Here is a 25,319-nt window from a genome sequence, read left to right as displayed (position 1 = left end):
CTCAATGCGCGTTGACTACCTGCCAACTCGAGACGCGACAAGACCACAGGTTGAACCACGAGAGTTGCGCGAATGGAGCAAGTCGCACGACTCGAGCGATGACCGCACAGGCAACACCGCAGGCCCAGCTCTTCGATGTTCGTTGCAGACCGTGGGTTTCGCCGCCTGCACTGGCCCTCGCTTCCATTAGCGTTGTCTGGCTCCAGCCTCGCACGCATCAACAATAACCTTCGCTCACTATATATACCCAACATTTGCGAAGTGTTAATGTGCAGTGCGAGGATTTGTACGAACTCATTTCTTGCCTTTTACCAGAAGTGACCGCGAGTCCCGCACAACACTGCACTTACTCAATCTTTGGAAAACATTCACCCTTCGTGGGTTCGAAACTCTGTTTTTGCCCTTTTTTTTTTTGCTCGGTCTTTTTCGTTCGCACACGCAAGAGTCACGACCACTCTAGTTCAGTAGACTGGCTACCCTCTGATTCACTTACAGTATTTGAGTGTTTCTCGAGTATCGAAAAATAAAATCCAGCTAAATGATCTGAGGCTGTCTTTATGCTTGCCGTGTCACTGGAACTACTTACTCATTTTGTACTCGTGACTACCTCGACCCGTTCATGGGTGTCTTTGGCACAGCTGTTGAGAAGACACAAGCGTCCGGTTGCTGACCAACTGTATGCGACATTGAGATTGATGATATCTCCGTGACCGACCACAAACTCTGAGCAACAGTGCTTGTCAAACACCGAAGCGGGACCAAGCAACAGAAAAGTTATAACATGGCTTACAACGAAGGTGCTTCCTGTATTCCGTCCTACGTGAGCAAGCGGGAGCTAGGCTGCTTGCTTTGTGAGACATACTGAGTGCTTTGACGGGAAGCAAACATATGCTAAGAGTTAGGAGAGGGAGAAGACGCGAAGTACTGTATCACTATGTAAGCTGGGAAGATGTCGAGAAGAACATGAGCCTTATGCATATCTCTAGATGTCACGAAAGACGTGAAGCATCAGCTGCGGTGATCACCAGCCGAGAGTAGTACTAGAAGGGCAACCCGAGTAACATCTATCTGTACAACCAATCGAATAGACCGCCGAAGTCTAACACTTCATCTTGATTCCCCTCCTCTTCTCTCTCTCCCTCCATTCGAACATAAACTGCACACCGGTGAACAACGCGCCACAAGCCGTAGCAAGGAACATCCAGCCAGACCATGTCCCCACAATGCCACGAACCAAGTCCTTCAGGCCGTCAACTCCTAGCGCAAAGCCAACGAGATTGGCTGTCATGAGCATCAAGATCTCAAATACAGCACCAACACCGCATAGCCAGCGATACGCATCCGGGCTATTTTTCCACTTCCTCGCGGGGAAAATGTATGAAGCGATAATCTCTGGGAGGACGAAGAGCGTGACAAGCCAACCCCACATGAGTAATCGAAGCTGAATGTCGTGCCAAATTGCTATGAAGGTAAACACGGCGAGATAGTTTCCAATTGACCTTGCCTTGCCCCACATGCCTTCGCCTCTGTTACCACCCAGCGGGATATAGAGATATCTCAAACTCCACTTATTGAAGCTGCGGTGCCACCCACGCCAAAAATACATGACGGAGTAGTTGTCAGACATGCATCTGACCATGTTCTCGGGAGGGTCAATGCCATCCATCAGCGACCAGAGACGGAAAAAGCGCCATGGGATGAGAAGCTTGAGCCAAATGTGCTTCAGGTTGAAGAAACCCAGCATACTAAGCTGGGCTGGTGTGTACTGGGACCAATCGGGTCTGGCATGGAAGATGGCGACCATGTACATGTAATGAATCATGATTTCCATGGTGAGCAAGACAACAATGAAACGAACAAGGTAGAGGGTGGTTCGCTTGGTAGTGATGCTGTGAGGTTTGTATCGGCATTGAGCGATGTAGTCATTGAAAGTAATGATGGGCCCAGCGAGGTAGAGAGGCGAGTACATGGCATAGGCGAAGTAGTTGCGGAACGTATAATCAGTAGGTTTAGCGGGTATAGTGACTCGGTCCCGCTCGGAGAGATTGGAAGGGTCGAGTTGTTTCTTCTTGATGTTATTAGCCATATCGAACTAAGGTAGGGTGGGTAAAGTACTTCAAGGGGACTACTAGTGCGGGTGTTTAGACTCCAGTAATAGTCAAGATTGAAGCTTATCAAGCGAAGAATGGTGAAGTTGAAAAGGACTTCCCAACGGGGTATCAGACCGCCGTAGCTGTCCAGAGTGTGACCAAAGTTGGATGTTGGCTCGCCTTTCTCGGACACAGTTGATGGGAGGAAAACCCCGAGGATATTGGCGTATGAGTATCCGTCCGAGAACTCGTTCGCAAACAAAGTGCCTACATTGAAGATCCATGTGGCAGCTGGTACATACTGCCGCGGAAGCTTTGTTCCGATACAGTAGTTGGCATATAGAATGGCAAGGATCTTGAACGCAGAAAAACCATGCAGAGCAGCAAGGAAAACGGCAGCAAAGAGAAGGTCGAAGGAAACGCGTTGGTTCATGCGGGCATCTGCTGCAGCACTGGGAGTCAAGCCCATGGTAAGACCTCCAATGGCTGATGAAGAGCGGACTTGAGTATATGTGTCGGCCCTCCAGAACGAATCATAGGCCTTGCGCAAGATAGGATGAAGCACAACAACGATGAAAAGATAGGGAATGTTCTGACGGAAACCGCCATATTGAGCGTCAGTGTTGTCCTGGAAAGTCAGCCTATGGCATGTGATAGCTAGTGATGTGACATACCACTTTGCGTCCAGGAATCCAACCATCAGACAATAGATGGTCGAACTTTGGATAGTTTGGGTGAGATTCTACAAACAGTCAGAATGATCTACCCTCTTTCTGCTATGCTGTACGAACCTTGAGACACATCTAGCACCAACTTGAACATAAAGAACACGCTAGTCAGAATGACCACGTAGTAGAAGTAGAATTCCGGTGTGTTCCATAGTGGGGGATGGCTTCTGTTTTCTGGGTTCTTGCTCCCGTCTCGACCATCTTTGACTGGTACTGGCCCCACGGGATCAAGTTTGGCCTCCTCGAGCGCCTCTTTCGGGGGTGCGGTGGCTGGAACAACGAAGCGTGTATCAAGGGTGTCCAGCGAGTAGAGCTGGCGAATGAAATTGAGCACCATTGTGTTACCTAGACTATCTTTTCATCTTCTGATGTTTGAATGGCTCTGCATGTACGTCGCTGACTTATGCGGAGTGGAGGCGCGGGGGACAGGTGCGGTGACAGAGGCCAGGCAGGTCCGCAACCTCGACTTCAACTTTTGGAGTTCGCGTCTGGCGACAGCTACGCTCCAACACCAGCACCCGGCCCCCCAACCACAACGCCCGAACAGTCCCAGAGACAGACAATCACGCGTCAATTAATCTCTGACTATACCACCAAACTTTTACCACGATTTGCGCATTCCGATAATCGCGCGCGATGAACATCCCCAACGCATCGACCGCACCAGCTGCGGGAGAATATGCTGGAGGTACGTGAAGCTCCACGAAGCTTCACGCACAGCGCATACTGATTGATATGTGTAGATGAGGTCTCCGCGATCGTTCTGGACCCCGGATACTCGACCGTACGCGCTGGATTCGCTGGCGAGGATGTGCCCAAATCCGTCTGCCCTTCCTTCTACGGCCAGACTTCCTCCGGCGAACACCTCTTTGGCGAGAACGCGATACATGCACCGGTCGGCGGCCTAGATATCAAGAATTACTGGGGCTCGGATGGCATAGTAGAGGACTGGGATACCGCGACCAAGCTGTGGGAGTATGCGATTACGAGTCGACTCACCGGCGCAAAAGCGACCGACCCTACGAAAAACGGCCTGAACGATGGAAACGGCGAGAACGAAAACGGGGAGGGTATGGACGTGGATATGGACGCGTTAGAGAACAACGAGAAGCCTCTGGAAGACAGCCCGCTGCTCGTCACAGAACCAGGCTGGAACAGCGCAAAAGCACGGGAAAAGTACATTGAGATTGCCATGGAGGACTGGGGCACGCCAGCTTTCTTCCTACAAAAGACAGGTGTATTGGCTGCTTTTGCATCGGGAAAAGCGTCAGGTATTATCATTGACGTTGGCGCGTCGCATACATCGGTCACTCCTGTACTCGATGGCATGGTGCTGCGAAAGGGCGTACAGAAATCGCCTTTAGCAGGAAACTTCGTTTCCGACCAGATACGAACGTCATTCAAGCAAGCCCAGCCCGAAGTACCACTGACACCACACTACATGGTCAAGAGCAAAACGCCCGTCGACGCCGGCCAACCCGCTCAAGCAACTTACAAGACCTTCGAGACGCCACCCACCGACTCGTTCCGTCTGAACGAAGAAGAGCGCATTCTCACGTCCTTCAAGGAGTCGGTTGTAGAAGTCTGGCCTGGCCCCGGTCGCTTCAGCACGAACGAAGAACTCGCAAAGAGCATGCCTGGTCGACCCTTTGAGATGCCCGACGGCTGGAACCAAGTCTTTGGAATCGAGAGGTTCCGTGCCGCTGAAGGCCTCTTTGACCACAGCGCCGCGCTCGCTAGCGAAACCATGCCCGCGCCGAAGCCCGAGCAGACGATCCCAAGACTTGTCCAAGCCGCAGTCCAACAAGTGGACGCAGACCAGCGCCCTCTTCTCCTGTCCAACATTGTCGTGACGGGTGGCTCAACACTCCTTTACAAATTCAACGAACGCCTCAACTACGAAATCAATGCCATCTACCCCAGCACCAGGAACAAGCTCATTGCACCGGGTAGTGTGGTGGAGAGGAAGTACGCAGCCTGGATTGGCGGCAGTATACTGGCTAGTCTGGGAAGCTTCCACCAGCTGTGGATTTCAAGGAAGGAGTACGAGGAGCATGGTGCTGGCATTGTCGAGAAGAGGTGTCGTTGAACAATAAAATTTATAGACGACGAGTACACGATGGGAAAGGACGTAGATGCTCGACATGTTGCCTGCAATGAAGGCCTCGGATCCATTCTGTTTTGTTAGGTAGCGTAATACTTAAAAGATGCCATGACTGAACATTGTCCTCATTTGATACTCGCTCTGCATGTCTGAAATGTTCATTGATCGTCATCATATTGCCTTGTAGCTATTCGGCTGAGGTGGTCCGTCTTGAACCCCGTTTAGGTGTAATAGTACACATTCATGTTCGTAACGCCATGTCACCTACACCCCTCCCTACGAATCTATGTCCATCGTCTCGGCTGTTCCGGCTACGTCGCCATCCTTGAGCTCATGTACGGTAACGTATTTGCTGATCTCCTCCTTTGTGATGATCTTCTCGTTCAGCACCGCCGTAGTTCCCCGCTGGAACCTGTAGTTCCTCTGCTTGGGCTGTCTGGTGTTTGGTGTCTTGTAGTTCCTCATCAATGTGGTCTTCTCCTCTGTGATGACCGCCACGTCCACGTTGCTACCTGAACCCAGATCGTTCCAGATACCTGCCTCGATGGCGTTTGCGCAGAGTGTGACGGCCTCCTCCCTTGTCAGGTTTTGCTTCCACTGTGTCTCGAAGACGGACATGGCGGCCAATGAACCCGAACCCATGGTGACGTACGGCAGCTTGTCGGTGGAGCCATGGGCGTGGACGGTGAAGAGATGTGCGCCGGTGGGGTCGACACCCGCAATAACGAGGTAGGCGCCAATGTGACCTTGGTGACGGAACAGGTGCTGCTTCAACATGGTCATGCAGGTAACGACGCGGGGCTTGCGGCCGGTGGAGAGGGCGTGCAGTTCGAGGTTGGAGGAGATGATGGCGGTGGTGAACTCGGTGTCTGCGGCGGTACCGGCACCGGCACACCAAATGTGAGGGGAGATGTAGTGGAGTTTCTCGCAGTTCTGCAGCACATGTCAGACCTATGTCCACGGTGATTGCTGCGTCTCTGGCAGGGACGAGCCTACCTTGTCTGCTACGATGGGGCCGCTGGTGGCTCGTGTGTCTGCTGCGATGACCACGCCGCCGTCAAAGAGACATCCGACAATGGTTGTTCCTGTGCTCGTCGCCTTGGGCAGCGGGATGCCCTGAGCGTGGAGAGCCGCATTGCGGTTGTGGTTGGAGAAGTCGAAGCCGCCCATGGTGTTGTTGCGAAGCTGCCGGTAGAGTCGTGGGGGTGGTTTGTTGCAGAGACGGCGTGTAGCTTGGTGTGTGTGTTGATGGCGCGAGTCTGGTCCGGGGGTTGTGTAGGCGGCGGCGGCGACGGTGAGGTTGCGTAGCTGTCGTGCCTGGAGCTTGGAGGTAGGCTTGGCGCGGCCATGCAGCTCCACTAGCTCGGGAACTTTCTCAGAACAACAAAGCGCGTCGCTTCAAAGTGTCGAGCTAATGGTCGCATGCTTGTCGCTCACTGTCCAGAGCGCCAGGCACATCCTCCTTACATCACCGCCGTTTCAATAGTCTTCTAGTCTTTGGAACGCCTTCCGCCTAGCCTATAGCGGCCTGTTTGCTCTTTCCCAAAACACATCAACCCTGTTCACGCGCGATCGCGCACGTTCTCCGATGCATATATGAATAAGCTGAGAACTCCTACGCGCGACACCAAGCCGAGCCTCCTACGCGCCAGAACCTGTTCGGCCTGCAAGTCTTGCAGAATGTCTAAGATTCCCGCGCCGGCTGTCGAGGCTGGGCCTGAGGTGCCAGAGGTCGAAACTGAGGTAGCTATAGCTTGCACCACACCGACATGCGACAGTACTGACTGACAACTACACAGCATCTTGGCTTCAAAGTCCTCAACCAAGGCAAACAAGGCCCCAAGAAGGTCAAGATCCTGCCCCAGCCATGGCCCACCGACAATCTGCCTCCCGCTTCCGCCAACCTGCTCTCTGTCGCCTCCAAACCCGGTCTTCTCGCTGCCGCCGGCCCCAACGCCCTCGTCATCACATCCACAGACACCTTGCGCAAAGCTTTCCAGAACAAGACCATCGCCGATGCCATCGAGCAACCCGATGATCCGCGCCTCGAAAACCGCGACATTGATGTAGTGGCAGATTACACACCTGACATCAACATCTCCACTTCCAACCTACGCCATGTCGCATTCTCCGCCGATGGAGACTTTTTGGTTACGTCCGATGAAGCTGAGGGCGGCGTGGTTATCTACGGTGTTGCGGATGTTGTCAGCCGAGGCAAGAGAGATGCAGACAACAAATTGGCAACCGACACGACTATTCGAGCACTCCTACCGAATCCCTCTCCTGATTTTGAACAGTACTTCGCTATTGTCCTCGATTCCGGCAAGCTCGAGATATGCGACGTGGGAAGCGGCGCCAAAAGGACGATCCTAGAGCACGATGTCAACTGCGCCGCTTGGAGCGCGCGCGGAAAGGCTGTCGTCTCTGGCTCCACTGACGGCACCTGCGCTATACACATGGCCAATGGAGAGCTCAAGGGCGTCATTCCTCGGCCTCCGGACGTGGATGAAAGCCACGAGGCGACGGGCGTGTCATGGTTGAAAACTGCAGAGTTCCTGGTTGTGTACTCCGTCAAGAACCAAGACCAGGACAGCCCCGAGCCCAAGAAGTACAGCGTCATACAATCTACCAAAGACTGGAGGTCTTTCACATATCATTCTCTGGCCTGGGATCCTCTTCCCGAAGCATTCGAACCTCCACGCCGCCAACTCCCTGCACGCATCTCGTCCACGCGCCTACAAAACTGGAAGCCCGATCTCGACGACATGCTCATCATCACCTCCTCCCATGCAGATTCCATTGCGATCTTGGCCTCGACCAGCAGCAAGATCTCTCCACATCAGGAGAATTGCAACGAGCTCATGCTTGTCAGTGTCGACGACACCAAAAAGGCTCAGGTACCGCGAACGGCTTATGGAGAGGACGAACTCGATAGCGTCTTCATTGGTGAGGCACTGGATCTGTCTAGCAAGGAGAAAATACTGCGTCCTATCCCTGCCTTGGAAGAGATCAACGAGGCGCCGTGGCCATTGCCTGCATACATGGCTCTTACTCACGAAGGTCTTCTTTCAGCCTGGTGGGTTGTCTGGAACAAGTCTATCGAGGCTGGCGAACGCTACCCTGGTCTCATTTTCAACAGCGAAGCTACCAAACATTCATCATCGTCAACTCCAAGGGCTTCTACTCCTGCGTCAAAACTTCCCATCGCTACCTCTACCCCCTTCAGCAAGTCCGTGGGAACACCCGCAACTCCAGGAACGTCGGGCATTCCCGCATTTGGTGGCAACACCGGAAATGGCTTCAGTACACCAACTCCCGCTCTGATGAAGCCCACACCACCTGGCTTCGGAACGCCTGGATTCGGCACTGCTGCTACGAGTCTACCTGCCCCAACGTTCGGTAAGCCTGCACAACCTGCATTCGGCGCCCCGTCTTCAATCGGTAAGCCTTCTCAGCCAACTTTTGGTGCGCCTTCTCAACCTGCCTTCGGTGCTGCCTCGTCATTTGGTAAGCCTTCTCAGTCGGCTTTTGGAACACCGTCTGCAATCGGTAAGCCTTCGCAGCCAGCTTTTGGAGCACCGTCCGCTGTGGGTGCTGGTAGTGGCTCTGGTTTTGGAGCAGCGGGCGGAATGGGAAACAAAGCATCACCATGGGGAGCACCTGCACAATCTTCAGAATCCAAGTCCAACCCCTTTTCGGCTGCTGCTGGTGGCTCATCTGGCTTTGCCAAGTTTGGAGGTGCTGGAGGATCGAGTTCCTTCTCGAGCTTTGGAAGCAACAATTCCGCGCAAACAGGCTCAGGTTTTGCATCGCTTGGACAAGGGCAACAAAAGTCAGGCTTTGGGGGTCTGAAGACGGAGCCAAGCTTTGGCTCTACTGTGACTGTTGGCTCTAATACTGGATCTTCACTACCCTCCTGGGCAAACACACCCGCACAGCAGAGCAGCTCAATCTTTGGACAACCAGAAAAGTCTTCGTTCAACACAGCCTCATTCGAGTCTAAGGCATCTGATAACAGCGACGCGAATACCGACCGAAAGAGGGATGAGGCTACACCCACCCCACAAGCTCCAGCATCACAAGGCCTCTTTGGCCTTGCAGGTGGCTTCAAGCTCGGCACCACCTTTGCTAGTGACGGCACGGCTAAGGACGATCCAGCGAAGCCTGCGGCTCCTGCCAACGGTTCATTCTTCGGTAGTGACTTTTCCAACATGCTAGGAAAGACAGATATGAAGCCGCCAGCTACCCCCGCGAGTGAAGCTCCTCCAAATTACGTCTCAACCACTCCGGCATCGCCACCAAAGTCGAAGCCACTATTCCCCAGCGATACTCCTGCAAGAGAGAGCGCGACCCCCAAAGCAGCACCGCCTGCACAAGAGGCCGCCACCCCTGCGGATGACGCACCTTTACCGCCAGATTCTACCAAGGCTAAACCATCCAAGGTTGACGACGCGCCTCTACCTCCGGACTTCATCAACACGAAGCTACCGAAGTCGACTAGCGACGATCTGCCTCCTCTTGCTGGCAGTCCTGGTGTTGAAGTAGAAGCACCCAGTTCTTCCGTCGATGTATCCCCTATTGACAACGAAGATGAGGATGACCACGATGATGACGACAATGAGGAGAGCGACGAGGATGAAGATGGGGACGAGCAAGACTCTTTTGACGAGGATGAGGATGAGGATGAGGATGAGGATGAGGATGAGGATGAGGATGAGGATGAGGATGAGGATGAGGATGAGGATGACGTTGAAGAAGTCGATGAAACATATCCACCAAACAACGCGTCAAAGTCGCAGCCTACGAAGCCGTCTGGCTTTAGCTTGCAGGAAAGGATGGATCAGTCAAAGAGCTTCTTCCCTCCTGCACCGACTCCTCCTACCATGAAATCCGGCGCCACATCCCAGTCTGGTAGCAGCGCTTCACTTGCCCAGCCCTCCTTGTTTTCACAGCCTTCGAGACCCGCTGTTAGCCAGCCATCGTTTGGAGGCTCATCGCTGTTTGGACAACAACCAGCCAAGGGTCCCAAGCCCGCAGTGCCTGCCAAACCGAATTTCCCACCCCCAGCGAACCGCGCCCAAGACCTTCGCTCGCCTAGTCCAGCTCGTTCAAGCTCAGCGTCTCGTCCTCGAAGAGAACCTCTGGTCGCACCGGGTGCTTCATTAAGCTCATCTATGCTTGGGTCTAAACCACCGACGCCACAACCACAGTTCTCCGATCTTGAAGATGAAGAAGATGAGCGGATGCGGGCACAGCTTTCGCAGCCGATCGAACCCAGCCGGAACCTGGAGGAGTTTGTCGCATACCAGAATTACAGTGGTGGCAAATCACCTAGCAAGACCGGCCACGCCGCTCAGATCGAGTTGATCTACAAGGACATCAACGGCATGGTGGACGCGCTTGGCTGGAACGCGCGATCTATCAAGTCATTCACACAATATCACCTACAGCCTCGGTCCGACCACACAATCGATCGACGTATGCTGGATGATGTCCAAGACGAAGGAGCTCATGGCTCTTGGTTCGAGGAGTTCACCCTGTGTGAGATCCAAGCCTTACGTTCTCTCGAAGATGAGCTTGAGCGAGAGCTTGATGCTGGACGAGTACAAGACGTGCTCTTCAAGCTTACACAACTCGCCCGCTTACTTCACGACAAAGCCAAGCTGATGACTCGTCTTAACGATATCCGCCGCCAGATCATCAATCGCAAAGACCCCGAGAAGGCAGAAGCACTCCGTAAGGCGCCGTTGCCGAAGGAGCTTGCGGACGGGCAGAAAGCCCTGCGTAACGATTATGCCCAGTTGTTGACATCGCTACGTAAGGCTGAAGACGCCGTCGCAGTTTTGCGCTCACGTCTAGCTTCGCACAACGCCCAGAACGGCAGCACAAAGGCGGTGCCATCTATGGAAGCTGTGAAGAAGACAGTCCTTCGACTGGCCAGCCTAGCTGAGCAGAAGAACAACGATATCCTCGTCCTTGAGGCACAGATGCGCAAGATCGGCCTTGCAGACTCCAGCCGTCCTTCCTCATCCTCCTCACGCAACGCCGGCACACCCCGACGATCACGCGGCACAGATCTGCGCCGTAGCATTGCCGACACACCATATGCTACGCCACCTACCAACCGTAACAAGATGAGCTTGAGCGAGCTGAATCGTCGTGCTCTGACCCCAGACGTTGAGGCTACCCCTACACCCAGCAAGGGCTATGGCTTGTTCTACACGCCCGAAGGCAGCCCGACAACAGGCAAAGAAATTGCACGTCTAAGCGACCTGGTTGACGACAACATCGACAGCTTGCGACAGACTGCCAGGACGAGGAAACAGGTTGCCAAGGGTCTCAAAGATGCGCTTCTCGATCGTGGAATCAAGGTTACTAAGGTTAATTGAAAGGTGTGTTTGTCGATACAGGTGTTGGATTATGATTGTGTATGATTAAGCGTAATTGTTATTTGGGACGTTTGGATAGCGATTGCATGCATATGGGATTGAAAAGGAAAATGTAATACATCTTGCATACATGGAGTGAGCAGTGCAAATCATGGGTTCTCGCTGCGGTTTAGTTGATATTGACTGACATCGAATCGTTCTCTCTCGCTCTCGCTTTCTCTGGCGGTCTGCAAATGGGTTGCAGTGGCATGGCGCTTAGAAACCACAGCCTCGTCCAGGCTGCAGCCTCAATTTCCTCATAATGCTGAATGCTTCTAGCATTACGTCTCCGTTCAATCGTAATCTGTCTGCACCAAACATTTTAGGATGTTATGACTTCTAAGGGCTTTCACTGTAACAGCTAGTCTACGCGAAAGATGGCTCCCACTGCACCCGCACACGATTACTACGTTACCTTAGAGGTGCTACCAACCGCACTTCATGACGAGATCAAGGCATCGTATCGCCGTCTCGCACGATTGCATCATCCGGACAAAAACATCGGATGTCAACACGCGACTGCGAAGACTCAGCTTGTAAGTATCGGTACAGGGGGGGAGTGCGTTAGTACGTGTGCAATGTTAACACTAGGCGCAGATTAATGCAGCATGGGAGATCCTAGGAGATGTAGAGAAGAGAGTCGAATATGATCGAAGCCGACCACAGCCAAAGGCGCCATCATCTGGCAGTCGATCTGGCCCTCAACCTACGTCCACCCAACAACCGAAGTATCAAGCATCCCCTCGTCCCGACACAACAGCTCAGGACGAAGCACGTGCGCAAGCAGAAAGCGATAGAAAGCGACGAGAGTGGCTAGAATTCCAGAGACACCAGGAAGAGCAAATCCGACAGTCTCGGAATATCATCAAGCCCCTCGAGGCCGAAATCGATCGCCTGAATGCCATAATTGATGGGAATCGAACAAGATTAGCGAACGATGTTCCATACGCCTGGAATGTTTTTGCATTCTTGAGTAAAAGACTGAGTGACCAAGAGAAGAGTGAGATCAGATTGGCCTCCATAAACGCGGACAACGCTATCAGGATCAAACAGATACCCCTAGATAAAGCCAAAGCACAACTGAAACAGCTCGAAGAGCAACTCGCGCAGCGAAAGGCTCAAGAAGAGAAACGAATAGCGGCTGAGCAGGCTCGAAAGGCGAACATGGAACGGCTTGCCAGAGAAAGAGCCTACGAAGTTCGACGCCAAGAGCAGGCAAGACAGCAGGCTGAGCGGAACAAGGCTGCCCAAGAAGCGGCAGAGAGGTTCCGACAACAGCAAGCCGAGCAAGCAAGAGAATCTGCAGAGCGCGAGAGAAAGGAACGTGCAGCGTGCGAGGCAAAATGGAAAGCCTATCAAGAAGAAGCACAGCGTGTTGCACAGGAGAGATTTAGAAAGCAAGAAGCAGACAAAGAGCGAACCAGAACATCTAATGAACGTAACACGAGTTTCGGTAACTGTAAACACAGGCGTTGGTGGAACAAAATTGAAGGTCATCACACCTGTGCGCATTGCACCCGACCACTATTCAAGTTTGCAGAGCAATGTCCCAGCTGCAGCACTATAGCCTGCGCGTCCTGCCGACAAACCTTGAAAGCAGGAGGCGTTCCATCTGCATACAAGAACGATGGAAATTGGAGTACGGGACATGCGCGGCGTCGGGATCGCAGGGGCTGATACATTGGTAGTGCATTCCTTTGCGCATGACTTGGATCGAGGTATTTATTAGCACTTGTACTTGAAGCGTACTTGGAGATGCTTAGAGTCAGCGATCGGCTTGGAGTACGAGTTGGAGTTCTTGTTCTGTCCTTCGGGGGTATCAAGGTATCCGATCGGCCATTGATGGAGCCCTCGCCCATCAAAACAATGTGCGGCTTTTTTTATCTGACCGTTTTCCCATATCTGAAGTGGGAATCTCTACTTGACACCGATATTTTGGCCGTAAATTGTTTGCTTGTAGACACCAGTCTAGATATGTCCCGGACATGGAAGAATGCAATGAGCCGACGGTGTCTGAGTTCCCACTTTGTTCGCCAACCCCGCTTCGCACCTTCTCACTACGTCAATGTGGGATAAAAGGCTTATCATACGCACGTAACATATGATACTCAGGTACCACTGGGAAACATCATCTCTCTTGTATTTTTCTCCTTCGTTATTATCCTGAACTCCATACAACAGACACGAGTTCTGATTGGCATTTCTCTTGTAACCTGAACTCTCTCCCACCGCACTATACTCAGATAATCGTCGTCGTTTACATCCCCGAACACAAGATGTCTGGAAGTGTCACAGAAGTTGTTTACTTGCATATGAAGCCTGGTCTGGATCTTTCATCAGGCGAAGCGAAAGAAGCATGGCAATCAACCTTGAGTACCATTGCCAAGCAGCCTGGTTGTAAGGCATTATACTGGGGTCGTCAAGTTGAGAGCCCGGATACAGTCCAGATGCTCGTAGGTATGTGATAGCCATTATGTCCCTGGTCAGCTGACCGCTATCATCTTCTCGCTGATCGACTATAGATTGGGAATCTATCGATGACCACAAAACTTTCGAGGGCACCCCGGGATACCAACCCTTCTTGTCAAACATTATGGAGAAGCTTGTAGCCAGCGGCCCAGAGATGTTCCACGTCAAGTTCCCCGCTGAATACTCTACATCCGACAACCCATTTACTATGCCCGTCACTGAGTGCATAAACGCCTACTTTCCGCCCGACTACCACCAGGACCAATACAGTTCCCAGTTCTCCAAATTCCGCGCTCAGGCTGCTGAGATGCCGCAGTCGGGAGCTAAAGGCGTTTTTGGCGGATGGAGTGTTGAGCCGCATCAGCATGAGAATCTGGGTGAGGGTGTCAATGGAAAACTGTTTGCAGGATTTATCGGATGGCCGGACGTAGAGGCACATATGGCATTTCGTAAGACTGAAGATTTTGCGAGGATCATCCCATTGTTGAGGGAAGGGCATAAGGGAATGAAAGTCTGGCATGTCGCGTTTCAACAATATAAATAGATCGGGTACAGTCATAGGATGGGTAAAGTGGAGCTCTCGGAAGATACAGAAAGGTAGTTTTCTCTGGGTATATATATGTTGCCGAAACTCCGAACGGAGCTGTAGCTTGATAAGAATTATGTTCGACGCTCCTTAGAGTGTAATTCTCGATTCGTCCCGGGTCATTCGTTCGCCATTACTGGAATTGTATCGATTGTTTTGCAAGTCCAAGAGCGCACCAGTCCTCCAATCCAGTCTCCAGAGAGTCCATCGGTACGTAGGCGATAATTAAGTAGTCGCTATGTGCTTGCTCGATACAAGCTTTTGAAGGACACTGCACGATCTGATAATGCGCAGAAATCGTGTGTGTTATGGAATCCGCACCCATGATCATATGTCATGGATACGGACTGCACATGCCAGGTTCGCAGAAATAAGATCGTAGGGCTGTTGATAGGCGCGGAAACCTCCAGGAAGTCTCGCAGAAACCGCCGCCTCCCGCACCAGCATCAGCGATCCCGAAAACCAAAAGCAATCGCCTGTCGCGCAATGAAACCACTAGAGCGTAGCATATCGGCCTTTTGATAAGCCTTCGGGGCCGCATTTGGAACAATTTCCAGCGCTCATGACATGCCCTTTGGTGGGAAGCTAGACTCCTTCTTGAAACCTCCTTTCGAGATCCTGGAAAATTTGAGCGTGGCAAGCTGCGCCCACTGGCCGTTCCACTCCTTCAACTTCCTCAGATTGATGACATCCTCGAGGTCCGGTACCCAGAAGCCAGAGGCATACTCGTCTTGCTCAGTTTTCTGGTTGATCTCCAACAGATTTTGACGTGTGCTTGGTGGCCGTCCCGGGCGACGTTCTGCCTTCAGTTTTGCCAGCTCTTCGTCATCGCGACCTAAGTAGTCCTCGATCATAGCCTGGATTTCTGATACACTGAGTGGTGAATCATGCTCTGTGGTATATGATTGGAACGATTTGACTCTCAGCACTATCACGCGTTAGCTATATCATGTCAACCTACTGGCAACAGTATGCATACGGTATGGGCGATTTTGGTGTTCTCGGACTTTAGTAAGGCGATTGAGCTTGTCATCTCTCTGCGCGGCGCTCTGTAACCGCTTTGTGTCCCGGCTGCCTTCATGGAGATTAGGGTTCTTGCCCTTCTTCTTGGTGATCTTTTTGTGCACCTTGTCGAGGCGATTGCTGACCATTTTGAATGTTTGATACTTTGTTTGGTGCTGGTGTTGGGAGTAAGAAATTTTGGATATCCATCGGCGAGTCGGCGACGGAAATCACGCTAGCAGACGGATGCGGACTAGAGCAGGTGTTAGCGGGGCGCGTTCCTGTCATCTCGTGTACCCGCGATCAATGACTGCTCCACACTTTAGATCGCGAACGCGCTTCCTTTTCTCTTGTCCTTTGTGTACTAGTGTTCAAGAGCTTCCCTTCTCCTATTGCCTGTTCACGATACCACCATGTTGCGGTAGTTGCTGCGTCTCAGTCCGTTGTATAGACCGGACGCGTGAGCGGCAAAGGGTACAAGATGGGCATCTCCGGTTGGTACATTCGATCACCCACCTTGCAATACTAATCCTGGAACAGGCCTTCTTCCACTACTGAAGTCGGTCCAGCAACCATGTAGCCTCAAAAAGTACACCGGCAAGACGATTGGCGTAGATACGTATGGTTGGCTGCACCGTGGTACCGCAGCCTGTGCCGTCGAACTGGCGCTTGAGAAGCCGACAACCAAGTATGCACCGAATGCGGCGTACATGTGACGCTCACATGCTAACGTAGTCCTAGATATGTCGACTTCGTCATGCACCGGGTCCGTATGCTTATCCACTTCGGCGTCACACCCTACCTTGTATTCGATGGCGACAACCTACCGAGCAAAGCTGGCACGGAGAAGGGTCGAAGAGAGCGGAGAAAAGAGGGCAAGAGGCTTGGACTCGAACTTTTGGAAGTTGGGAAGACAGCACAAGCGCAACAGGAATTACAGAAGAGCGTTGACGTGACACCGGAGATGGCGCGCATGGTCATCGAAGAGCTGAAGCGAAACAATGTCCAGTACGTTGTCGCTCCTTACGAGGCTGATTCGCAACTGGCATACCTGGAGCGGAAGGGCATCATCGACGGTGTCTTATCCGAAGATTCGGACCTGCTCGTCTTCGGCGTCAAATGTCTGATAACAAAGCTTGACAAATGGGGAGAGTGCATCGAGGTCAACAGAAATCACTTTGCCGCCTGCAGGGAGGTTAGCTTGGTGGGTTGGTCCGACGCTGATTTCCGAAGAATGTGCATCCTGAGTGGTTGCGACTACCTACCGGGCATTGGTGGACTGGGCCTCAAGACTGCCCACCGCATGCTGCGGAAGCACAAGACTGTCGATCGCCTTGTCAAGGCTGCTCAATTCGACGGCAAGCTCAAGGTGCCAGCTGGATTCATGGAGTCATTTGATCAAGCAGAGAAGACCTTCCTCTACCAGTGGGTCTATTGTCCAGTCGCAAAACAACTGGTCAATCTTACGCCACTCGAAGAGGGCGTCAACCTTGCCGACATGCCTTATATTGGAGAAGAAGTACCTTCACATATCGCCACGGGTGTTGCCAAGGGTGAACTATACCCACGTACGAAGCTTCCGATAAATGTCATGGGCAACAGGAGAACTAGCGGAATACCTCTTGCCTCTTCTCGCAGGGCTTCAGCAGTTGTACAGACACCAGATGCGAAAGGCATGAAGCCTATCGACTCGTTCTTCAAAGCCAAACGTACTCCTTTAGCGGAGTTGTCTCCAAACTTGTTCACACCATCACCAAGTCAGCAAGTACTATTGGAACAGCAGCGAGATTCTAGTGGATGGGCTGCAGTACCTGCCCCAATCTCACGCTTGCGGCCGCATCCGCCAACGCCAAGTACGGCGCCTCAACCACCCCGACGTACGATGACTGATCCAACGGCCGGTCGACGATCGGTTCCGCATCCTTCTAAGAGACAACGACTGTGCTCCGATTCCGTTTCCGATACCCCTACTGCTGGCGGTGAGAGTATCGTCCGCAGTGAATTCTTCAAATCGTCCATACCAGAGCCGAGCCCAACATTACACCGAGCGAAGAAGAGTAGGAGAAAAACTGACCAAGATTTTGAGCTTTACTCAGATGACTCCATCCAGGAAGTTATGGTCGAGGTGGCTGATCTAGAAGAAGCTGCGACTCAATCCAAGAAGAAGCTACGCGTCTTCAGCGACACGCAGTCTAGCGGAGGAAGCGAATCACAGTCGACTGTCTTCTCTAGAGGCAGTACTGCGCAATCTCAGGATACTATCGGTACCCTCACACCAGCATCCTCACCGGAACCCGACTCGGTTTTCAGCACTGTAATGTCATCTCAGATGAGTGAACTACGGACGAAGTTCACCTACAAATGTCCCTCGCCATCATTGGGTGTACCGCGAGCCAACAAAAGCCGTCCAAATCGTCGACCTGCTGAGGCATGGCAACCTACACCATCACCTCGAGAAATCACACCCACATTCGCTGTCGTGCTCGATGCAGAATCCATACTCCCCGGAACACCGTCCAAGAAGGATGGTGGAGTGGGGCTTGCAGACTCTACTTGGACTGCTACGGAAGCCGACGTAGTCATAGCTGCGAGCTCACCACCTCCTATGACGCCTGCCAAGAGAAGGAGATCATCATTGAAGGGGAGTGAAGACCTCCTTGTGCCAGACAGCGAAGCCGAAAGCGAGTGCTCGCCCCGAAAACCGATGTTCAACCTCAAGCGATTTGCATTTGCCGGTTAGGTTCACTTAGCGTTGCATGACTCTTAGCATATCTTTACAACGAGCGTACGACTTGCGGTATTGTTGGCGTTCTTGTAATTAAGCGCGTTTGGGTTGGTTTTAAGGCGCATTTCATCACGACCATGACAAGCAAGGATACACGAAGTATTGTGACACGTATCTTCATTTGTAGTATACCCTCAATACTTATTTGTTTAATGGCAGCCGGTGTATCTCTGCGCTTATGCATTCAATGCGTCTAATGCTCTGCATACGCTGAAAACTTTCAACCCATGGACAAAGGGATAATGACGCCCACAGTTGTTACGTCGATGAAACTGGCTTCGACTTCCCACATCTCGAAACAAAGCATCCTATCGAAGTGATACAGTGATCATAGTACAACATCACTGAGCCTTTAACGTGGCATTGTTTTCGACCTTTTTGGTCACGTCTGGCTGTCAACTCCAGACAAGGCTACTTAGTATAGGCTGGATACCTACTGATGGACCAGAACTACAAAGTCATTCATCAAGCCTTGCTGCACAATCAGGTTGTATTAGTTAACAGATACGGATATCGCGCCGCCAATACGATCCCGGTTCCGACATCTGGATCATCCCAGAAATCTAAAGCTATCAATAAACAGCATCATGCCACAGAAGTTTGCTTCCGCTACGGCCTCTACACGCACCCGACTCTTGAGAGAGGCGGCTCCGGCTTCACACAGTCTTAATGTGAACATGCACAAGAGGATGCGGCTAGGGAAAGGATTACGGACGAGGCAAAAGAGTGGAGAGGGACGAAGCTATCATGTAAATTCAGGTCCAGCGTCAAGTCCGAGCCCAAGGCTAAGAACGCGAATAAGTCTCGACCCCAAAATTGAAAGAAACTCAGCGCCACGGAAGTAATGAAGGATGTCTCGAACGAGACCAAATGTGGTAGAGTATCCAAAACGAAGGACAACAAGATGGTGCTTGTGCCTAAAGGGAACGAATTAGCAGACGTCTGACCCGAATTGATAAACTTTCTTCGCTTGACCTCGTAAAATTACCGATGAGTTCCGGACGTCGCAAACTAGAACAAAAGGTTTCCTCCCCTGAGCCGTCTGAGGGTGAAAACGAGATCGAGATTGACGACGACAGGATCATAGTTACGAATGCATCTCGTAGTGGTATGATAAAGGGTTGCAGCTACGGTAAGATGAGGATGGTCTATATAGGGCTAGGAGTAACAGATGGTTGAGACGAACGGTTGAATGAGTGACACCTACGTAGCCCAACATAGACAATCGCTTAAACGAGAGTAGAGATTCTTCAAGAATGCAGGAACCCCGGCTGGATCGAGCGAAAGTGTCGAAACAGCTTCAATCAAGTCTAGTAGCGACAAAGTCTTCGACAAACTTCCAATCGATGTGATCTTCATCCTCGTCATTGTCTTCGACTTAAGTCTTCATAGTGTTGTTGCGAGCAGTTGGGTGCACGAATGTGGTATTGAGCAAGGTATCGATTGCTAGATGTAGATCAGTACTTTTATGAACGATCATATGTCTCTGAAGAAGAGAGGGAACTTACGCAACAAGACTTCCATGCCGCTGGACATCCGGAGCAGCGCAGACTGGGCCACAGGTTCAAGCTCAGAGCGCTTCTTTGTTGTGGGACGCACATCCGGAGCCCCGTTCTTGTATATCTTAGCAATTTGGTTGTTGATGCATTTACCGTGCGGATTACTGTAAGCCTGGCAGTATTGTACCCCAGCTGCGGCCGGGTTACCGAAGCCGACAATGAATTTGCATGGCTGACTATTGCAAGAGCTTCCGTAGTACTGTTGGATAATGCGACCTTGGCCTATATGTGAGAAGCCCGTTAGTTGAATAGTTGAACCCCAGCTCTAGGGAGAATTGAACTAACGGCTATTGTGCCTGCTGATGACACACTTGCTAACTTGCCCACCCTTGTCGGCGTCAGAAGTGCTTGCGAATGGATACTCGTCGCAGTTCTCGCCAGCTCTCGGATTGCCACCGCTAGTCTATCGAACAGTCAGGACATGGTTTTTGATCTGCATGCTTCAGAATGGATAGAATCTTACGCTGCAACGGTTGGGCCTAGGAAGACAGCCAGCCGACTTTTGGCGAGCTTTTCCAATATCACTATCGCGTTTTCCAGTACCTCCGTAACGATCATACTTCAGTGTTGCTCCAAATGACGGTTTAGTGCAGTAAGCGCCCCAGCACATGTTGTTGCAAATGTCTAAGCGACGATGAGCTAAGTTTGTACCCAAGGGGCAAATAGTTACCCTGCATGTTGTCTGCGCAATTGAAAATCATACCAGGCGCGGCGATTCCAGAGCCTATGAGGCTGGTAATGACAAGAGTCTTGAATAGCATAGCTGCGTACTAAGTAAAGAGCTTGAGAACGCTTCTGTGAGGTTTGAACAAGAACAAAGCCATATCCTTTATACTCATGTTGGCCCCATGGATCAACTGACCGTGTAGATCAACTGGGTGTTGCGATTCTTCTTACTTGTGTACACTGAAGCATGGTGGATCCAACCATTTGCATGAGATGAGAAATGGTGACAGAGTTCAGTCAAGGATTTGGAAGACATCAGTTGAAAAGCTTCTTGGAATTCATGAAGGGCCGTAATTGCCCCATTTGTACTCCCCGAGTGTATTGATGTAAAATGTACCATCTGATCTCACTGGTAAGCAAAGGTTCATGCTGACATTGAAGACACGAACTCGGGTCTTGCTGGAAGGCTGCTTACTTGTATATTCAAAGACCCATACCTTAGCATCTCGATTGATTGCATGATTACGAGGCCGATAGTAGCTCTGAACAGACGTTGCACTTCCTGGCCGTGGTTGCAGGCACATATAGAAATGTCTACAGAGATCTTACCTAAGATTGGTGAGCGTACTTAATCGGTGCCCTGGAAAGACAAGCAGTTTTCTACTACGCAGTCGAAGATCGACTTCCCCCATTGTACACCGATAAGCACCGAAATTCCACTGCCAGATGCGCTGATTGGAAACAAGACATCCTGAAAGTAGTGCGTGGCGTCGTAGGAGTGTAAGAAGGAACGAGACGGCGAATTCTATACATGGACGGGAGGCTCAGCCCGTAGCTGAGCGAGTCCGCATCATAGCCAGCCTCTGACATCATAGTTTGCGTCTACGCGCTTTCCTATAGTACCTTCCGAGCTCTGTACGACAGTCACTGACATTTGCCCCACTTGCTACCATCGCCACACCGTGCGTTAGCAACGGATGCACGACTCCAAGGCATCCAACACTAGGGCTGGAGTAACAATAAACAAACCGGTTCTGATTTCTTAGCTCGCCCCGCTGTAGTCCCTTCCCTTTCTTCGCTTGCGGTCGTCTGATGTGGCCCGCCTAAGACGGCTAGTAGGTCATTCCCACCTGCTCATCTACCTCTTCCGAGACGACTCCCTCTGGAAAACAAAGTACGCGCAATACTACCTACAACAACATGTCTTTTACTAAAGACATTGCGAAAACACTTCCCAAGAAGGCTCCCAACGCGGAACATCATCGCGCGACGCTAGACGGCTTGTCTCGCACCAAGTTCGCTATTTTCCACACAGCTGCTTTGAACGTATCGGCTCGCCAGCAGCTTGAAGAAAGCATCAACACGGACGAAACTAGTACAGGGAGTTCTAAACTTGCCCCTCAGCCAGACTTCAGTGGTCGCTCTTTACGAGACGTGTATGACTATTTCATCCACCTGCGCGATCAAGACGACACCATCCATCCACTATACTTCATAGTAGCCGACCAAGAAGATTTTAGCCGTAACGGGGTGGTGGTCGTTCTGCTCAACTCCAGCCAAGACGAGGAAGACATTGTGGGTGTTGGGCGCTGCAGCAGTGTCGAGGCGGACTCATGGGGTGCAAACATCGATATTGGTAATCAAGATTGGCTCGACTTGAAAGAAAAAGAAGCTGTAGAATGGGGCGGGGATGATCCGTACGGGAATGACGACGATAATGACGGTGATAAACCAGGTGTCGGCGCAACAACCTCCCAAGGCACAACAGTGCAGAGCCCAACGACTCTGACTGAGCCACGCAAGAAAGTGTACGGGTGGTATAGCTTGGTCGAAAGAGGTACTTCATGATTACGCTCACATATAACACCCTGCATGTTAGCTAATTCCGCAAAGCTGTACCGATCAACTCCATGCTCGAGCCGTCATGGCTTGATATGAGATCAGGAGATTCTCGATTCCAGATGCTCGGCAACTTCTATTCTTCAAACAACCCTTGGGATGAGATACGTGTAGCGCATCCACAGCAGTGTGTTTTCAGGCCTTCCGTCCATCGAACTCTCATCCTTGTTGCAGAGCACGATGACGCTAACGGCCCCGAGGGTATGACCCTCGCTCGTTTGAAGTGGGATGGCAATATTGAGGCAGTGGAGAATGCGAGCCCATCACTCATGCCGGAAATTGAGATAGTGGCCAAGGTGAGCGCGGGAACGGCTTTGGAGGAGGCCGATCGAGCGGCGCAATAACTTAGTGGTACTATCATGCGTGCATGAACCAAACTCTCTGGACTATGAGTCGCATCCGGAGGACTTTAGACTTTCGTTGTACCAGTAATTATGTTTGCGCATCATTGAACGAAGATGGTTAGCGCTATTTGATAAGATAGTGGTGGACCAATGGTCGAGTCAAGAGTGTACCGTTATATCAAGCTTGACACCACTGTCGTGTTACAGCTTGTCAAAAACAACATCATATGTAAGCTGGAGAAGTTGATGTCTCTCCAAGTATACTTGATCCTGATAAGGCTCTTGATTTCCATAAACATCAATGCGGTTCGTTGCACTCTGGTAACGTAGACACGAGAGATCATTATGATTTGTAGAAGAGTTTCACACTATTGTCGTCATCAACCATACAATCCTCGTCAAAGTGCTCTTCACTGAAGATAAAGCATTCAGGAATAGTGAAAGTCTCTTTAGGTCTGGTCCACCCGACCACGACTTGCACACTACTATAGTAATTGTGCTAGATATGGACCCAGACGCGGTGAGTAAGCGCTGAATGGTGAGCTCATTAAACTTTCTCTAGTCTATCTTCACTATTTTGGTGGCCGAAAGAACGGAAGCTGGATGGTTGAAGCGTCTTTGGCCACTGTAATGATAATCAACTGACAGAGGTGAGTAGGTGACCGTTGGTCAAGCTGAACACAAGTAATACGAGTCTCACGTCGATACTGTACAGCATGCGCTGTTGCTAATATGCTGAGCTCTTGAGCGGCTGACGTCCCGTGGTCTTTTGTTACGACGTCACAAGATGTCTGCATGATTACACTATCGTTGACGTATGGTCTTGTGCGTAGCATAAATCAGGTCTAGAGTTCTTTTTAGATCCGCTGAGTCTATGGAACATAATGCCCAACGTCTTGCACTGATGGAAGAAGTTGCCTTTACCTATTCATTCACTCATCATATTAGTGAGACTAGGTCATTGCGATTGCTTACCGACCTGTCGAGTAAGAGTCACGAACTGAAAGTGAAGGCGGATTGATACATTGAGACCTCACAGGGCAGGCCTTTTACCTCATACTAAATCTGTACTTGTCCTGGGTCTCTGATAACCTACAGGTATCCTTCGCGAGACAACGTCGACAGGTTCTTTGCACGAAACTTCACAGTCGGTATTTCCTAGCGAACAATCCGAGATGCCGCTATTGAACTTGCCCTTGGAGGTTTTCGAGGAAGTAATTGCGGCTCTTACGAATAAGGTTAGGCAACGAAGTGTCGTACAGTATCGACTCATCAGCAGTAAGTACTATACCGGCGTAAAGCTCAGCGATTTAAACAAGAAGCAGGAACATTCGCAAATACAATCAAGAACCAAATCCTTGCAGCCATCGATCCCACGGACCTCGCCAAATTCTTGCACAACACTTCCTCCGCTCGTCTTTTCGAAAAGTATGGTGGCGAGATCCTTCACAAGTTCGCTATGAGCCGTCGAACAACAAAAAACCAAGTCGTTGACTTTGTCCGGGGTTTAGCCAAAGCAATTGAACCAGACACTGCACTTTACGCTGCGCGAGTGATGGTCCTGTGCATAAGTACGACGGCTATAGAGCCAAGATACCTGTGTGCCTACATAAAGAGCGTCGAGATTGTCAACAAGGAGAAGCGACCATGCTCTCTCAAGGACATGATGCTCGCTGTTTCTGCCGCATCTGGAGATATTGCGCTCTTCGAAAAGCCGACGCTTACACCAGCATTGCTCCTCAGACAAACTCACGATCTCTTGCCAAGTGCACTTAAAGCTGCCATTGTCGCGGACCAGTATACCATCCTTGAACGCATTCTAGAATATCTTGTGGAAAATGTCAAGGGCAAGCGCGACTCCGGATCATGGAAAAATATGCGGAATACTGCCCAGAAGATTGGCAAGGCTTTGTGCATGGCCATACGCTTACACAAGAACGTTGCTGGAAACCTACTTTTCGACTTCCGTGACAAGAATGAGCTCTTCGCGAGGTTTGCTCCCGATGAACTGGGCAATTGGCTCGTCAACGATGCTATCGGATACTGCAATATAGACCTATTGTATCGTGTTCTGGAGGTCGACCATCCCGGATTCGTAGCCCATATTGACGGAGGATCCAACGGATACTATGATCTTACTAGTCAAACTATGAAGACTCTGTGCAGAAGAGGAAGAACTGAAATGTGGGAGATGCGTAAGTGTACATGTATGAATTGTATACGAGACGTATACTGACTTCCTGAATCTATATCTAGTACTCAAAGATGGTATCGTCGGACCAGACAAAGTCTATTTTAACAAAACACCACTACAGTACGCTCTTCAGAGACGACGATACGACATTGCGCATATCCTCATCGAAAACGGTGCAGCGATCGACGGTATCACTCCAGAAGGGCACACCATCCTGTGGCTGGCGTCGAATGAAGGGCACTCAAAGGATGTTGAGTTTCTGCTCAATCAAGGCGCGGACCCCAATTCTTGTGGGAAGGGCGGTATATCTGCGATTTCGGCTGCGAGGTCATCAGGATATAGCAAATGTCTTTTCTTGCTTGAGGCAGTAAGGGATCACGGAAAGGAGTATCTCAAACGCCCCGACCTATGGGATGTATACGAGTTTGAGGACCTTGGGTTTTAGTAGCCATGAAGACGGCTCAG

At 51.1% G+C, this 25,319-nt stretch overlaps 11 protein-coding genes across 11 annotated transcripts; 7 read left to right on the top strand and 4 right to left on the bottom strand.

Annotated features, from left to right (window-relative positions):
• Positions 1-1,099: 1,099 nt before the first annotated feature.
• Positions 1,100-3,155, bottom strand: J4E82_002201 (uncharacterized protein; the record flags this gene model as incomplete). The annotated part of the gene is made up of 4 exons (XM_051728503.1): positions 1,100-2,068; positions 2,116-2,718; positions 2,765-2,832; positions 2,882-3,155. 4 exons carry the CDS (start codon positions 3,153-3,155, stop codon positions 1,100-1,102), a joined length of 1,914 nt encoding a protein of 637 aa, XP_051591916.1.
• Positions 3,156-3,454: 299 nt separating this feature from the next.
• Positions 3,455-4,907, top strand: J4E82_002200 (uncharacterized protein; the record flags this gene model as incomplete). The annotated part of the gene is made up of 2 exons (XM_051728502.1): positions 3,455-3,506; positions 3,562-4,907. 2 exons carry the CDS (start codon positions 3,455-3,457, stop codon positions 4,905-4,907), a joined length of 1,398 nt encoding a protein of 465 aa, XP_051591915.1.
• Positions 4,908-5,198: 291 nt separating this feature from the next.
• PUP1 (proteasome core particle subunit beta 2) lies at positions 5,199-6,092 on the bottom strand (the record flags this gene model as incomplete). Its single annotated transcript, XM_051728501.1, has 2 exons — positions 5,199-5,855; positions 5,919-6,092. The coding sequence occupies 2 exons, from the start codon at positions 6,090-6,092 to the stop codon at positions 5,199-5,201; spliced, it is 831 nt and encodes a 276-aa protein (XP_051591914.1).
• A 510-nt stretch (positions 6,093-6,602) lies between these two features.
• Positions 6,603-11,311, top strand: J4E82_002198 (uncharacterized protein; the record flags this gene model as incomplete). The annotated part of the gene is made up of 2 exons (XM_051728500.1): positions 6,603-6,665; positions 6,722-11,311. 2 exons carry the CDS (start codon positions 6,603-6,605, stop codon positions 11,309-11,311), a joined length of 4,653 nt encoding a protein of 1,550 aa, XP_051591913.1.
• Positions 11,312-11,727: 416 nt separating this feature from the next.
• Positions 11,728-12,917, top strand: J4E82_002197 (uncharacterized protein; the record flags this gene model as incomplete). Its single annotated transcript, XM_051728499.1, has 3 exons — positions 11,728-11,886; positions 11,948-12,681; positions 12,734-12,917. The coding sequence occupies 3 exons, from the start codon at positions 11,728-11,730 to the stop codon at positions 12,915-12,917; spliced, it is 1,077 nt and encodes a 358-aa protein (XP_051591912.1).
• Positions 12,918-13,626: 709 nt separating this feature from the next.
• On the top strand, positions 13,627-14,363 carry J4E82_002196 (uncharacterized protein; the record flags this gene model as incomplete). Its single annotated transcript, XM_051728498.1, has 2 exons — positions 13,627-13,807; positions 13,873-14,363. 2 exons carry the CDS (start codon positions 13,627-13,629, stop codon positions 14,361-14,363), a joined length of 672 nt encoding a protein of 223 aa, XP_051591911.1.
• A 602-nt stretch (positions 14,364-14,965) lies between these two features.
• Positions 14,966-15,556, bottom strand: J4E82_002195 (uncharacterized protein; the record flags this gene model as incomplete). Its single annotated transcript, XM_051728497.1, has 2 exons — positions 14,966-15,333; positions 15,385-15,556. 2 exons carry the CDS (start codon positions 15,554-15,556, stop codon positions 14,966-14,968), a joined length of 540 nt encoding a protein of 179 aa, XP_051591910.1.
• Positions 15,557-15,888: 332 nt separating this feature from the next.
• J4E82_002194 (uncharacterized protein) lies at positions 15,889-18,147 on the top strand (the record flags this gene model as incomplete). Its single annotated transcript, XM_051728496.1, has 3 exons — positions 15,889-15,901; positions 15,948-16,095; positions 16,149-18,147. The coding sequence occupies 3 exons, from the start codon at positions 15,889-15,891 to the stop codon at positions 18,145-18,147; spliced, it is 2,160 nt and encodes a 719-aa protein (XP_051591909.1).
• Positions 18,148-19,570: 1,423 nt separating this feature from the next.
• Positions 19,571-20,428, bottom strand: J4E82_002193 (uncharacterized protein; the record flags this gene model as incomplete). The annotated part of the gene is made up of 5 exons (XM_051728495.1): positions 19,571-19,638; positions 19,701-19,973; positions 20,037-20,154; positions 20,215-20,375; positions 20,422-20,428. 5 exons carry the CDS (start codon positions 20,426-20,428, stop codon positions 19,571-19,573), a joined length of 627 nt encoding a protein of 208 aa, XP_051591908.1.
• Positions 20,429-21,617: 1,189 nt separating this feature from the next.
• Positions 21,618-22,660, top strand: J4E82_002192 (uncharacterized protein; the record flags this gene model as incomplete). The annotated part of the gene is made up of 2 exons (XM_051728494.1): positions 21,618-22,254; positions 22,311-22,660. The coding sequence occupies 2 exons, from the start codon at positions 21,618-21,620 to the stop codon at positions 22,658-22,660; spliced, it is 987 nt and encodes a 328-aa protein (XP_051591907.1).
• Positions 22,661-23,835: 1,175 nt separating this feature from the next.
• Positions 23,836-25,299, top strand: J4E82_002191 (uncharacterized protein; the record flags this gene model as incomplete). The annotated part of the gene is made up of 3 exons (XM_051728493.1): positions 23,836-23,938; positions 23,986-24,867; positions 24,917-25,299. The coding sequence occupies 3 exons, from the start codon at positions 23,836-23,838 to the stop codon at positions 25,297-25,299; spliced, it is 1,368 nt and encodes a 455-aa protein (XP_051591906.1).
• Positions 25,300-25,319: the final 20 nt, after the last annotated feature.

This window comes from Alternaria postmessia (genome assembly GCF_024291825.1).
Source record: "Alternaria postmessia strain BMP 2775 chromosome Unknown scaffold_8, whole genome shotgun sequence".
Classification (NCBI taxonomy): Eukaryota; Fungi; Ascomycota; class Dothideomycetes; order Pleosporales; family Pleosporaceae; genus Alternaria; species Alternaria postmessia.
Note: the sequence above shows the minus strand (reverse complement) of the source record. Positions and strands in the feature narration are given on the sequence as shown.